We start from the raw sequence: 14,297 nt of genomic DNA on the forward strand, positions 1-14,297 counted from the left end.
ATATATATATATATATATATACATAAACGAGAAGAAAGGGGGTTAACCGAGGGACCCGATAATTATATATATATATATATATATATATATATATATATATATATATATATATATATATATATATATATATATATATATATATATATATATATATATATATATATATATATATATATATATATATACATACATACATACATACATACATGCAGAGATAGAGCGAAGAAGACAGGAGGCTGTCCTGTGTTCCTCTAGTCTTCGTCTATGTCACTTCGAGCTAAAAACATAGAATACGATACCTTACCAACTGTCCATCCTTTTGCAGCCCGTATACGTTTGACAAGGACTGCACATACTCACACAGCGACACATGGTTTTCGCTAACAAAAGAAGAAAAGGGAGTGACGGAAAAAATCTCTTTGCAGGAGAAAGTGCTTGCCCCATATGTCGCTCCAATTTACGAGCTGCCACCACCCCTTCCATGAGGCAACAAAGTTGTCCGTCTTATCGTATGCAGTTCTGGCCTTGGTTGCGAGAACTTGTGTGCGCCCGAACGCACGCAAGAAAACACACACCCAAGTTTTTTTCACTGACTACGGAGTGGGCACGTGTCACGAACCCGAGTACATTACCAATAACATAGTTTTGACCCGTACGCTTAATGCTATCACGTAGACACATGATCCTAAGAGCCGCTAGAAGTTCGTTTTTATTGCGACAGCAGTAAATGCTTGGAATAGGTGTTGCCGGTCCGTCCTTTCCTTTACTTTGACGGCGTACGTTGTCAAGTTGTTGTCAGGTCACTAGCTCACCTTAGCTTAACCACCTTCACAGGGCTAATAGTTCATATTCACATATTACTAAATCCTGCTTCAGATCCTCGTTGCAGAAAATTGGAGTTTTCTGACTTATTTTGCCAAGAACTACTGATGATCATCGACGGGATCCTAATGCCTGCAATAGACACCACGGAGTTTGCGTAATATACTCTAAGCAACTCTCGCCAACAAAAAGCTGCAGATATCCCTGTGACGTCAGTATCAGTACAACATTAAGTGAAATTAGCATTTAAAAATTATGGCGACATTTTAATGATTGTGCTTTTGACATCTGCTACGCTACAATTGAGACTGCTTTGCAATGTACGTAAGCGTACTTTACACACTTTCGATTGCAATACCCGAGTTTTCCTTATGACGTTTTCCTTTTCCTTATTTATTGTGTCATTTCCAGCAAAACAATGCAAGAAAAGCTCAATGAGCTACATGAGTACATCCGAAGAAGATTACCCCAGTCTTTTGTTTTCAGATACTTCACAAAATTATGTCTCTGCCATTAAAGATCGCTACGTTTCTTTTTTTGCTGCGGCGATAAAGGTCGTTCGCGTAATTAGGAACGCCTTTCAGATACTTTGCCATTACGGTGGTTCTCTGTTGCAGCCGTGCCCGCCCTTCACGCGCGTTTTCTAACTGTACAACCATTCTTCCTGTGCGTCGCTTTCTTAACATTTATCGATTTAAATTGATATAGAGATATTGCCATATAGATAGTGCGCATTGCGGACGGATAGCAGTGATCCTGTCCACGATAAGATAATGTGTAGTGCTTACTGCGACCTACGCCTAATGTAAAAAAAAAAAAAAGTCTCGGACGCCTTCGTGTCGAATTCAATTGCTTTTATTGTGCCGAATAGGACTTATGGAGATTATATGAAAGATGGTATGTGGCAATTGTACACTAATAATCACAATGGTTCGTGTGGAATAATGCTTTTAAAAAAACAAAATCGTTGTGATGAACCAGGCTGCTCGCAGACTTCACACTGTCATGAAGGCATGTGCAAAGTCCGAGGCCCACATTGCGTCGACTCGTCCAACCATAGCAGTCGAGATCGCTCCACGAGCCTCCGCAGCAGGAACCCACGTCACGCACAAGAATGCAATAGATGTAGGTCCCACTCCAAGCCTGCCGTCTTGAGAAGCAGAATCCACACCTCCATCTGCTGGTTCCCGCTACTGGCATTAGCCTCGACGACCACCGCGAAAAGGGTTTCCATAACTATTTGCGCTGCGTCAGCACATGGTATATAACAGTGTGTTAGCTGGTCTATTCCTGTTGGGTTCCGACCTCTATCCGACACTTCCGAAGATGAGCGAGCGAATAGCCCCTCCAGGTGTCACACAGTCTTCGTAGACATTCACACCGGTCATACCGAGTCCTGATGGCGAGTGCCGGGCGATGACCGTGATCGTGTCGCACCCGATGCCAGGTGGCGGTGTCTTTCGTCTGGCTGCGTGGGAGCGCACACTAAGTCTTCCACCACGTTGTCTTCGCCAGCTTCGTCGTTGAATGACTGTGTGACGCCATTCAGCCTGTCGTGCTCATCCTGGTCGACGTCTGCTGCCTACGGCTGTGTTACTGCATTCAACCTCTGATCGTATTCTTGCTCCGTGTATTCTGCCATTTTACCAAGGAAAAGCTCGAGGCTCTGCCTAATGAGCGGCGGCGAAAGCTCGATTGCGGCAACGACGTTCTTGCAGACGCATCTGTGGCTGGCTTCGTGGAGGCGGGGGATGCAGAGACAGTTACGTTGAAGCCGTTGGTGGAAATGGTCGAGACCCAGTGACAGCAGCAGACGTTCGCTCAGCTCGCCTGTCTCGAGCGCCAGAAGTGCAACCGCTGTGAGACCCCGAGCAGTGTCGCCATCCTGCATTTTCGCAGCCTCTACGACGTCATCCTGGAGGCGCGCAACTGCGGCGGCATGGACTTGCGAGACATCCACGCAATTGTTGTCAAAAAGGTGAGAGACGTCGGTGGCAGTAGCAGGAAAGGCAAAATGTTGAGGCGCGCCGCAGGATAGATAACGGTCCGGCGGCTTGTTGTGGAATGAGCTTACAGGTGGCCTTGACGTAGGCGGAGGTGAGCTATAAAGCAGTTCTGTGAATGCTGGAGTATTCGCGCTCAACGAGAGGCGAACGTTTGTCGGGGGTGGCCAACGGCAACCAGTCACGTCATTTTGGCATCTGGGCGCCGAGACGCTCACAACAAGCTGCGCGTGGATGTAACTAGCTGCGGCCCACGCCGTGCACACGGCCCGTTGTATGGGCCGCAGTAGCGCTTGGCCCCATGGCTTGGTGCTGGCAGCACGTTGGTGATGCGCAGACGCAGATCGTTGTTGCTGCCGAGGAAGGTGAAGCTCAGGCGTCGTGAGAAGCAGAATCCACAGCTGCTGGCGGTGGTTGCCGCCACTAGAGGCGGCCTCCGAGAACGAAGCGAACAGGATTCCTGTAGCTAGATGACCTGTGTCAGAGCGTTGGTGATGCGCTGACGGACGTTGCTTTTGTTGCCGGAGAAAGTGCAACTCAGACGTCTTCGGGAGCAGAATAGACGGATGCAGCTGCTCGTAGCCGTCAATGGCAATGACTTCGACGAACGTCGCAAACAGCATTCCCATTGGAAGTTGTACTGCGCAAGCACGATGACAATGTGCTGACGGAGATCGTTTTCGCTGCCGAGAACGCCGAAGAAATGCTCAGTGGCCTGGGATGGGTAGATGCATAGTAGGACCAAGCGTCAAAGCTCCGGTGTCTCGCGGCTTGTCACAAAGAGGCATCGAACGTTCTGGCTTCTCCTGTATCTGTGCAGCGGCTCCGGCAACGCGGACACGTCCTGACTTTCGGCGATGTTCAGGCTTTGTGGATCCTCTGGCCGTGGCGATGCTGCCTTAGGTCGCTATTGACCGCGCGCGACCCCAGTGAATCAGGATGACCTTCTTGTTGGACTGGAGCTTAAGCTACTGCTTGAAAATGGCGATTCGATGAACGAGCGTCAACTGCACGAGGATGCGTGGGTCCACTTCTTTGTCATCGTTCCACGTCTCGTGCTCGACTGTAAAGAAGTAAAAAAAAATTCACGCAGAAATGTATGTGTTTGACCTGCCGTGGTTAGTTAGTGGCTATGATGTTGTGCTGCTAAGCACGAGGTCGCGGGATGGAATCCAGGCCACGGCGGCCGCATTTCGAGGGGGCTAAATACGAAAACACCCGTGTACTTAGATTTAGGTGCACGTTAAAGAACCCCACGTTGTCCAAATATCCGTAGTGCCCCACTACGACGTGCCTCATAATCAGATCGTGGTTTTGGGACGTGAAACTAAAATTTAGTCAAAATTTAAATTTTCTTTTGTTGTCTAAGTATACGTAAGCGTTGTGCGACTTGTGCATTTCCACAGAGCCCGGTGCATTAGCCATGTTATGGAACCTGATCCAACCAGTATTACCCCTTATCAACCCTCATTGATCGTTCGCATACCATTTTCCATAGCGAACAAGATAAGGCAGGTTTAGGATAGAGTTCCATACCGCAGTCCAAGGCTGTGCCTTTGGTGGGAGTCGAAGCCATGACCTTTGGTGTTAATTAAGGTGAACTAAGGTTAATTGATTGAAGCTAGTACGAAATCACCAGTACATTTTCTGAGGGAAGTATGTAATGATTTATTGATGGTTCGGATGCTTGTTTTGAGCTCGTTCTTTGTTGAAATGTCCGGTGTTCTGTGTGTTTTATGCGCGATTGCAATGAATGTATGCACTGCTCGCTTGACTTTGCTGAGCACTTGTAGCCTCTGCCTTAAGGTGGTATGAGCCATTGCATATTGTGTTTGCTTACGGAGGTATGAGCCATTCATTGTCTTACGTGACGGACCAATTTCTCGTTGAGTAGGTATAGAAATGCTTACTCATTTAAAAGGCTACTGCTCTCACCACTACGGTTTCCCTCGTAACTCATTGTGGAGTTTTGGGACGTTAGACCACGTTGCTGCTGTAGGAAACTATTCACGCGCCAATCGTCTGTAAGCTCTTCATTGCTCGAGGGAAGCGGAAATAAGTGATATTAGGCAATTAGAGGCAAGAGTTCGATGCCAATCGGGCTGCAGCGTGGGGGGAACTGGTTCCAAACGAGCAGCTCCTATTCGGGATAGCACACGACGTCGACACGCCTAATCTTGAGGAGGTAGAAAAGTAAAGCGTCGATTTAAAATCATTATTGTCATGACGAGGAATATTTAATGGAATATGGATATTTATCTCTCTGCGTAATTTCGCAGAGAACAAAGCCGGTCACCCGCACAATTGCAGTGCTTGTAGGATCAGTGAAAATTGCTCTACCTTGATCCTTCCGCTTCGCGGCCATTCTGTTGTCCACATGGTGTTTACAAATTACAAACCATACTTACCGTATGGTTTGTAATTAAAAAAAAGAACAATTCAATGGCATTCTGCTGTGTGAAGGTGGATGACCAGCGAAGCTGTGTATGTGGGCCTTTTAATGGTGAACTGTCCATTGCCGGCCTTGAAACGCGGTATGCACACAAATGGAAGACGAGATGCGACTAGTCGCTCATCCACGATGTTGAGCCTCGGAAGACGATGAGGCACCGGGGGTTATAACATACCCATCTATTCTTGCAAAACGCGGCACGACGTCTTTATCTTACGAATCCTGGCACCTAGGACAGACCCGCACCTCACCGCTCTCCGAGGGCACACACTTCTCCTCTGTAGTCTAGGCGATCATGCGTTGGTCGACGTCCCGCAGTGCAGTAGTGGTTGTGAAGTCACTCGAAAACCAACGTAGACATAGCCGACGCGCGTCAAAGTGTAGTATCTGTTCCTATCAACTTAATATCTAATACAGGTTCTATTGGGGCCTAAGATATTATAGTTATGACGTAGTAGTTCTGCGGAAACCCGCAAGGTGGAGAGAAGTAATGAATAAAGGGAAAATAAGACATCCACCCGTTCGTAGCAATTGCAACAAAGGAAATCCATACGGGTTCCACGAAATTCCACCCGTTCGTAGCAATTGCTACGAACGGGTGGATGTCTTATTTTCCCTTTATTCATATTATAGTTATGTTTTCAATTTGGCGGAGTGCTTAACGCCTGCTTCACCTCCGCCGCGGTTCGGCCTGGTATTGCACTATCTTCGTGATCGGTCAAGGTATGGGGGGAAATTCTCGATCTGTACGGCTCGATAGACGAACTCAGTATTTACAGAAGCTAGCCATGTGGGCCTTCGCTGTAACAACTGACGTATTTCTGCTTTGTTCCGCCGCCTGTCGCGTTAGTTTAATGGTGTTGCGCCGGTAAGCTCTAGGTCATGGTTTCGTTCCCGGCTGCGGCGGCCGTAGTTCGGAGAGGGCGAAGCGCAAAAAAAAAAAACAGAAAGAAGAAAGAAGACGTTCGTGTACTTCGATTAAAGCGGGCGGTGAATCAAGAAGCCCAGCTGACCAAATTAATCCGGAACCTCCAACTATGGGGTGTCTCATAAACAGATCCTAGTTTTGGCGCGTAAGACCACAGAAGTTAACTGAAAATGTTGTCCTCGTTACTCAATCAGACGACTCTTCTAGATACTTTGCCACTACGGCGATTTTCTATTGCTACTATAGGCGCTCCTCGCATGTCTTCTATTCGTACACCTATTCTATGTGTGTCACTTTCTTTTATTGATATTTTGTTATTCCCTATACGTTAGGGTACGCAAGTGATTGAGTGGCGGTGGCTATCATAGCTGACATTAACGATTACGTCAGCGATATGTTCATGTCATCGCGGTTAGTGAGACTTGCGTAGAAAGCTTAAAAAGGTATCTTCGAGACTCGCGCGTCCAATCCCGTTTATTTTATTGTCTCAAATCAGCGCAATGAATGACTATTGTGAAGACACTATGCGACGACTACACTTACGTATGAATGGAAGGTGTGGGCCAGTTCTATTAAACAGACAAAAACTTTACGATCAACATCATTCCGTGCGCATAAGACGGCGCGATGAAGGAATGCGCAACGTGTGAGGCCACCACTGGCGTCCACTGGTCTAACCGCCGGCTATCTCGGACGCTCCACGAGCCTTCGCAGCACAAGATCACGCGACAGACAAAAAATACCGTGACTACGCCTTGCACTCCGACCCCGCTGTCTTGAGTAGCAGAATCCACACTTCCAAGATGCTGGTCACTGTTGGATGCCGAGTACTCAGCTCCCGGCCTGGCACCTTGTGCAGAGATAGTCACACCCAACAACGATGGTAGGAGGGAGCACTACGTCGAAGCAGCACAGAAGAGACACAGAGTTTACAACCAAATACAACGAAATACAAGCAGATTTGACCCGCCGTGGTTGCTCAGTGACTGTTGTGTTAGGCTGCTGAGCACGAGGTCGCGGGATCGAATACCGAAATGCGAAAACACCCGTGTACTTAGATTGAGGTGCACGTTAAAGAACCCCAGGTGGTCGAAATTTCCGGAGTCCTCCACTACGGCGTGCCTCATAATCAGAAAGTGGTTTTGGCACGTAAACCCCATAATTTAATTTTAATTTTTTTAACCAGATTTGGAACGGAGAGACCGTCGTCCGCTCCAACCTGGTCAAGAAGAACTCAAGGCATCAGGTTGCCAACACTGCTAAGGTGCTGCATGGCTAAGGTGCAAAGAAAACTGCAAAGAATACCGAGAAATTGGACCATCGGATACCTAGCATATGAAGCTATCACTGATGAATTATAATAACAGGAAGCACTGATAAATAGATCAGCAGTTGGTGTGTTAAAAGAGGTATTATAAGCATACAGAATGAACTGTTCTTACATTGCACTTATTTTTTTTTAGCTTAGCAAACGTCCTGATGCCGCAGGCCAGTACACAGCGAGTGAGAGTAACATAAGGAATTGTAAATAAGTAATTTCACCTGCGCCGAGAGAAGGTATTTGATGCGGCCAACTATTCCTGTTTTGCGAACAATGTTTTCGATCATACTTATATGACTATCCTACGACATATTTGCAGAAAAGGCCGCTCCTAGGTACTTAAAAGGATAAACAAGTTAAATGCTACGACATTCTAAAACAATATCTACATGTGAAAGGATTTCTTTGTTCTTTGGTCTCAACATAATTGCCTTTATTTTGGTGTAATTAATTTTTACGCCATTCGGTAACTACCATACTGCTAATTTTTGTACTTTACAATTGCCATTATATATGTAATAACATTTATATAGGTTATTACCTGAAGCAAAAATGCTGCTGTTATCGGCATGTGTAATAAGTTTTGCACTGCAATCATTACGTTTACCACATCATCAATATATAATGTAAACAATACATGACCTAATATACTCCCGTGCGGAACTTCGTAAACTGCCTTCATATCTCGTCACCTTGGTTTATTTACTTGGACGATTTCTTGCCGACGACCTAGGCAAGGTCTTGTTACTTCCTCTGTGCGACCACGTTCCCCATAGTAATTAGGTTTTATTATTCGAGATTTGTGGTGAACTAAATCAATACATTTGTATTTTAAACAAACTGTGTTATAATGTATTCTTTTTGCTGAAGTATTGCCGTTTCTGCAGATTTATTGTTGCAAAATCAACAACAACAAGAAGTAGCTTTTTCAAGAGCCAAGTCGAGTCCCAAACTGTGCTTATAGTATTATGTCTGGAGCACATTGCTTACTTGTGGGTTAGTTCGGTGTTATATCTTTGCACATAGTGATTTGTTTCTTCGTCGGAGCCTACATTTTGAAATCTGAAGAGATGACCAAACAAAAGTGAGTTTTGTAGGAGCGTCCACCTTTACGCGAATCGGTGTACGTTGGCCTGTCATGGTAAGAAATGTTGTTCTTGCCTCAAATCGCCGGGCAGCGGTGCCAAACGCAAGGTGCACGTCGTTTTCAAAACTCGCACATTGAGAAGCGTGAGCGAACTGGGAAATGGTGACTTTTAGTCGCCATGGCTACGCATTGCTTGACATCGAACTTTTATGCACTATGTGCGATAACTGTGGTGGGAACGTTCAGCTGTTAGAAACATCAGAATGCGCTCAGGTAAATAAAAGTGAGGCGTGCAGACAGGACACAAGAGTAGAGAAGTGGACAGTACGAACGCCGCCGAGAGTTTCATCCTCCATAGGAAGCCCGCATGTTGCACGGCTAACTTATTCCAATCGGCGTAGGGGCGGCTCCAAAGGCGACCGTCTCCCAGGGCCGCGCAACGGACCCTTAGACACGGCAGCATGATTCAGCCTGGCATGCCCAGTTGATGGTTGAAGAAAGCGGCACATCATTTGAACTTCCAATGGGACGACACGATTATGACTAAACCACGACATGGTTCTAGCGCGGAACATACAAATCGCAATTAGGGAAGCTAACGAAGCAGGATTGTGCAGATAAGTATGGGAACATGGAAAAAGGCTCAGAGTACTAGAAATGAAGCTTAGAACGACAGAAAGCTGAGCTAGTTGGTAAGGATTCATTATGCAAATAAACCTTTTCTACTCTTCTGTCCTGTCTGCACGCCTCACTTTTATTTGCAGAATGAATCCTTACCAACTAGCTCAGCTTTCTGTCGTACTGCGCTCAGGTGTTGCCTGCACTTGAGATATCGAATGCAACTACACTGGTTGTCGCTGTCACATTTAATGATGACAGCATTGTCCGATGCAATGTCCTGAAGTCATTCAGAATTGCATCAAGACGCTAGTCAGTGGATGGGTTACACAGCATTGATCAGCATTGACCTTATCCCATCGAAAGGGCTACACAGCAGTACACAAGATTGGCCCCAAAGGCAAGGAAACAAACCAGAAAAAGAAGAAAAGCGTTTATCGCGACGAGTATCCTGCTGATGATTACTGAATGAGTCCATAAATTTGTATTTCTTCCATTTTAGTTGTGTAATAGACGTTTTTTTTTCATTTTAAAAACAATTGTCTCGGAACTCTAATTTTTTCAACATTTTTCTCATCATCTAAGCAAGCGCAAATGCGAAGAATTTTCTTTCAGTATTTAGTGCGCAAACTAGGAAAGCTACTGGAGTACAATTATTGTGGTTGATTGAAGCGTTATTGTTCCGGAAGACATTTACTATCTAACAATGCCTAAAACTGAGCAAAGAAACAGTAAAAATTTGAAAAAAAGCGAGCATAATGATATTGGGCGAGCAGTATACTTCAACAAAAAGAAGAATAAATGCTGAAAACAACGATGGAATATATTTTTTCTAATACCTACATATGCTGAGCGACCTCTCTGCCTTTCTGTAACTAAACTTCTTTCTCATTTTTCTGTCTACATCTATTGAGAAAAGGGTTTAGCAATATGACCTAAAGTATGTGGTACGTATACGGCCTAACATCTTCTCTAAAATAATATGATATAGCATTCAGCTAACCGCTTTAGGAACAATTCGCCTTGATAAAATTCCAACTTACCCGTCGGAATACCCTTTTCGATAGGGGGCGAAATGCAAAAAAAACACCCGTGTACTTAGATTTAGGCGCACATTAAGGATTGCTAGGAGGGAAAAATTAATCCAGAGTTCCCCACTACGGTGTGCCTCATATTGAGATCGCGGTTTTGAAAAGTAAAACCCCTATGACATATTTTTTTAAAAATCGGTCTGCACTACATAATAGTTTGGTAGTAGTTGCCATGAAGATGTTCTTAGACGGGATGAAAACATGTTCCTCAGTGCGCGGAAGTGATAGAGCAGCAGTGGATTCTATGGCGGACGACGATGATATCAATGACAGGTTACAGTGTCATGCTTTCTGCGATATACGTAGGCAGCTTAAAAAGATATCCCTGAGACCTGCGCGTCAATTCATAGCTGTTTTATATCATCGAATAAGGGCATTAAAAACAAAAGCGATTATTCAATGCAGCGAGTACACAAACGTATCAATTGTTCCTGTGGCCCAATACTATTAAATCGAGAAAATGTTTACGATCTATCCGACCGCTCGCACATCTCATGGCGTCATCAAAGCACGCGCAGCATTCCAAGCTCATTTTTTGCGCGTCTCGTCCACCAGTTGGTCGTCGCGGTAGCCCCACCTTCCTCCGCAGCAGTAATCCATGTGCCACACAAAATTGCGGGGGCTGCCAGTTGCGCTCCAACACCACCCAGCTTCAGAAGCAGGATCCACACGCTGATGTTGGATGGAGAGTAATTCAGTTCCTGTTCGTATGCCTAGTCTGCAGATCACGATGGCAGGACCGGCTACGATGTCAACGAAGCACGGAATATATATGTGCAGAGTGCGTGCAAAGATCATCAGCCAGATTTGGTCCTACTTCATTTGGAGACGACAGGATGCCTGCGGGCCCGTGTTTTTCTGGATTGTCTTCCTTGAGGCTGCAAGCTCGTTTCCAAGACATTCCAGCGCCAGATGACATCTGCCAGTGTCTGGCGGCATTTCACAGCTTGTGCAGGATTCAGTGGCCTCCTTTCCATCTCGAGCACCATTATCTTCCTTCTCAGTAGCAGTTGTATCAAGGTCTGTAATATCGCTTGTACGAAGTAGGCGCCTATCACGGTCTTCAGCAGTCACTCCTCTTTTATTAACATCCACACTTTCTTGCTGCTCCGCAGGTACTTTTGGAGGGTTGCAAGTGGTTACCATGCTTGATTGCTGGTTGGCTTGTTTAGCTTCAATAACCACGCACCCAATTAGAGAAGTATCTGGAGAAATTGAGCCCGAACCTTTGGCGTCGTCGGCTTTTTCTATGCAAGTTAGTTTCTTGGATGCCTTCGACTGCGAGGAGGCTTCCAGCTGCTGCCGCTGCATCCATTCTGCCCCTGGAGCACTGAGTTCTGAGACGCTGTCGCAAGTAAGGTTCTTGAGACTCATCCTCCTCCTAAGCAGCATGCTGTACGTATTTTCGACACTTCTGACGACGGGAGTGCCGATGGCACCGCCACGTTTCATGCAGTCTTCGTAAAGAGTCGCAACGGCCATATCGAAACAGGATAGTGAGCGCCGGGCTGTTACCGTGTTCGCGTCGCTATCATCGTCTTCAGGATCGCTTTCCAGAAGAAAGCCGGGCGAAAGTGGTGGTGTCTCGTCTTTTGTAGTTTTTGGCGATACTGGCGGTGCCTTGTGGTCTTTGTTGCTCTCTTCCGCCAATGATCGCCTCTCTCGACAGTACTTCAGCAATACATCAACTTTGTGTGTTGGGAAATCCCTCTTTGTCGGCACGCAGAAGTCGACGTCGTCACCGTCGCCGCTATCGTTGTCGTAACACGGCTGGGACTGTTCCCATAGGACGAAGCTGAGATTGGACACACCCGACAGTTGGCACCGGTGTCTTTGCTCCGGTTGCGTGGGAGCATATACGCAGTTTTCTTCCGCATACTCCACCGCTTCGTCATTGAAGGGTTGCGTCACTGCATTGAAACTGTCGTGTTCATCCTGGCTGACGTCTGCTTCATATGGCTGTATTGCTGCGTTAAATATTTCTTCTTCATCCTGGTTGACGTCTGCTGCATGTGGATGTACTACTACATTCAAGCTTTCATCCTGCACCCTGTATCCTGCCATCCTGCCATGAAAATGCTCGATGCTTTGCAGAGTGAGCGGCAGTACAACTTCGAGTGCGGCCCTGAACTTGCAGGAGTCTCTGTGGCTGGTTGCGTGGAGCCTGTGAAGGCAGAGGTAGCTTCGTTGGAGCCGCTGGTAGAGCAGTATGAGGTCAAGACCCAGCAGCATATGTGCACCGATATCGCGAATCTCCTGGTCCAGAACTGCAACCGTTGTAAGGGCTGAAACAACGCCGCAATTGCTCACTTGTCCAGCCTCTAAGCCACGATTCCTGCGGCGTTCGATCCCATCGGAAAGCGACCGTGCGTGAAGGGAAGGGAACGACAACCAGTGATGCCTTTTCCGCATGCGGGCGCAGTGGAGCTCACCACAAGCTGCTAGTTGGTGGAAGTCACTGCAGGCCAAGCCTCGCAGATAGTCTGTTGTAAGGGCCGCAGCAGTTGTGCTCTGGACTTGATGGGTCGAAAGATCCGGAGTCTGAAGCATGATAGTGCGTGCTTGAGTACGCGGGCTATACGCTGACGCAGATCGCCGTGCTTGTTGCTGCGGGAGGTGCCGCTCAGCCGACTTTAGAAGAAGGGTCCACAGCTGGAGCTGCTGGTCGCCGTCACTGGTAATGGCATCAAAGAATGCGACCAACTGCATTACTGTAGCTTGTTGCACCGTCTCGGCTCGTTGGTGATACACGAGCGGAGAGCGCCTTCGCTGCCAACAACGCAGAGGTCGTCTACAATCGCTCTGCAATGGTAGTTGCACTGTAGAATCTTGCGCAGAAGTTCCAGCCTCTTTGGGATTGTCTCGAAGACGCGTCAAATGTTCTCGCTCCACGTGCATCTGTACAATGGTTTCACCGACACCCACCCGTCTTTCCAGTGGTCGATGTTCAGTCACTGTGGATCTTCTGGCCGTCGCGGTGTTGGTTTCTACTTGACCGCGTGCGATCCAAGGCAATCAGAAGGACTTTCACGTCGGACTGGAATGGTTGCTGCTGCTTGAAAATGGCGATTCAATGAACGTGCATCACCTGCACGAGGACACGAAGGAGCACTTCTTTCTCATCCTGGAACACAACGTGATCAGCTCTGAAGAATTAAAGACAACGCAAATTTTCGTAAAATGCTTTGTCTGTTACTTTTATGGCGTGCAGCTAGCACATACTACGTGATTTTGCATATGTATATAACCTGGTCAGTGTAATAGGACATTCAGTGGTGATTCCGCGCTTGAGTTGAGTAAATTCTCTTTCCGTCGTCCGTTTCGTGCTGTTCGTTTACGAAGTTGTATGGTGTACTGGTAACTACTGGAATTTAACAACGGTGCGCCTGTTTTTTCCTGAGTAATAAAATATTTCAATTGATCTCCAAGTGATAAGATATTCCGCACAGAACTCACCTGCCGATAACTGTGGACGTTACAGCAATTTGATTTTGATCTAGAAATGGATAAGAACAGACACGGATATCCCCCCCCCCCCTCTTCCCCCATGTCTACTTTTTTGTAATTCCTATTTTTCGCCTTGAACTGTTTCTTGCGATGTACCCGCTAACACGACAGCTGACATTACTAAGCTTTGGAGCAATGTAGCTACACACGCCTACGTTAGGCACGTTCAGCGTATCTATCTAGATACCTAGCCTTTTATGTCGACCCCGTGACCCAAGTTGTCTGCTTGCTTGGACAACTTGGTATTGCCTCGTGGTCGTGATGCCATCGTGATCGTTGCATGGCCGTCATTTTAGATTCGCCATCCGAATCTGATCGTGCCGTAGTCCTCACGCCGTCAACGTCACACTGTCCTCGTTTATTCATTGTCATACCATCGTCTGGGTGCCGCAGTAGTCGTTCCACATCGTCCTCTATGAGCTCATATCGCCAGTTGATTCAGTTCATGTGATCATCATTACAGCTTCG

At 46.7% G+C, this 14,297-nt stretch overlaps 2 protein-coding genes and 1 pseudogene across 3 annotated transcripts in view; 2 read left to right on the top strand and 1 right to left on the bottom strand.

Annotated features, from left to right (window-relative positions):
• Positions 1-14,297, top strand: part of Idua (alpha-L-iduronidase) — a 368,620-nt gene that overhangs the window by 43,360 nt on the left and 310,963 nt on the right. The window lies entirely within an intron of this gene.
• On the bottom strand, positions 1,660-7,025 carry LOC139056483 (uncharacterized). Its single transcript, XM_070534723.1, has 2 exons — positions 6,949-7,025; positions 1,660-3,888 (listed from the first exon to the last, which is right to left on the bottom strand). The coding sequence occupies exon 2, from the start codon at positions 3,452-3,454 to the stop codon at positions 2,405-2,407; it is 1,050 nt and encodes a 349-aa protein (XP_070390824.1). The 5' UTR covers positions 3,455-3,888; positions 6,949-7,025; the 3' UTR covers positions 1,660-2,404.
• On the top strand, positions 5,848-6,005 carry LOC135907971 (U2 spliceosomal RNA; annotated as a pseudogene).

This window comes from Dermacentor albipictus, chromosome 1 (assembly GCF_038994185.2).
Source record: "Dermacentor albipictus isolate Rhodes 1998 colony chromosome 1, USDA_Dalb.pri_finalv2, whole genome shotgun sequence".
Taxonomy (NCBI): domain Eukaryota; kingdom Metazoa; phylum Arthropoda; class Arachnida; order Ixodida; family Ixodidae; genus Dermacentor; species Dermacentor albipictus.